Source organism: Trachurus trachurus, assembly GCF_905171665.1.
Source record: "Trachurus trachurus genome assembly, chromosome: 11".
Lineage (NCBI taxonomy): Eukaryota > Metazoa > Chordata > Actinopteri > Carangiformes > Carangidae > Trachurus > Trachurus trachurus.
In genome coordinates, this window is record NC_139904.1 from 24,096,230 (window position 1) to 24,097,379 (window position 1,150).

Here is a 1,150-nt window from a genome sequence, read left to right on the forward strand (position 1 = left end):
TTTACAACATGTTGAATACTTTTCCTTGTTTTTACATGCAACTCTAAGACCCCAAATAGACACCTGTGTGATTCAGCCCCTCCCTCGTCAGTGTACTTGAGATAGTGTCTTGTTAAACACTGGGGCCTTGTTTTAATCAGATTAGTGGATTAGGATTGTTTATGCAGATTACTTTATAACCCAGATTGAGGGAGTGGAGAGAGATTCTTCAACAGGATTCTGGGAGTGAAGGACCACTCCCTGTAAGCATCCGTAAGTCCATTTCTATTCTCTTTCTATTACATTATATTTTATATAAAGGGATATAATTATTTAAGTTTTTTTTTACATCTGTCATAAGAGGGTGAATAGTTTGCAAAAAAGTAGTGACTGTGCCTTTTTTTTCTCTCTTTTTGACAGAAAATGCCGGTCATAAACGTAGAGGAACTGACAGACAAGGACAAGGCTGTAATGGAAGTAACCCAGCTTAAACTTGAAGTGAAACTAGAGAGGTGGTTGGTAAGTTCATTACACTGAGGTGATGAATTTGTCAGTGATTTTTTTTTTTTTTACCAGAGAATGAAGTAGGTTTTCAGATTTTTATCCTTGGCAAGCAACAGTTGTTGTCGACCTGAAAGCAAAGTGAAATTCATTCTTCCAGGATGATTACTTGACGCTGAAATAAAGTGCTGGATAAAACTGTCTTAACACCTTTGTCTGATCGCTTCAGACATCTAAATGCTGTGAAGAAGTCAAGGAGTACATTCAGGCTGGAGAGGAGGAGGATATCCTTGTGAAAGGCATCCCAGAGGAGAAGAATCCCTTCAAGGAGAAAGGTGGCTGTGTCATCTGCTAGACTGGACCTGAGGAGCTTTTCATATCTCAGATTAGCACCCAAGGACACTCTCCCTCCCGTCATGGAAAGGATTTACAGATTGAAAAGACTAGAAGGATATCTTAAAGAGAGAATTTATAAAACATCACAAGCTCCCATGTAAACATCTCCCCATATATTGGCGATTTGTAACCTTATAATTTCCTTCTTTCATAAAATGCATTATAAAAGAGTTGTATTTGGCAAGGGTTATATATATAATGCTTCCCTCTCATCTGGTGTATAGTCTGAGCAAATGGACCTATGTGAGGTGTCCACTGTCATTAAATGTGCTTG

At 38.4% G+C, this 1,150-nt stretch overlaps 1 protein-coding gene across 1 annotated transcript; it reads left to right on the forward strand.

Moving 5' to 3' along the window:
- Positions 1–402: 402 nt before the first annotated feature.
- Positions 403–835, forward strand: gngt1 (guanine nucleotide binding protein (G protein), gamma transducing activity polypeptide 1; the record flags this gene model as incomplete). Its single annotated transcript, XM_083981975.1, has 2 exons — positions 403–498; positions 710–835. 2 exons carry the CDS (start codon positions 403–405, stop codon positions 833–835), a joined length of 222 nt encoding a protein of 73 aa, XP_083838101.1.
- Positions 836–1,150: the final 315 nt, after the last annotated feature.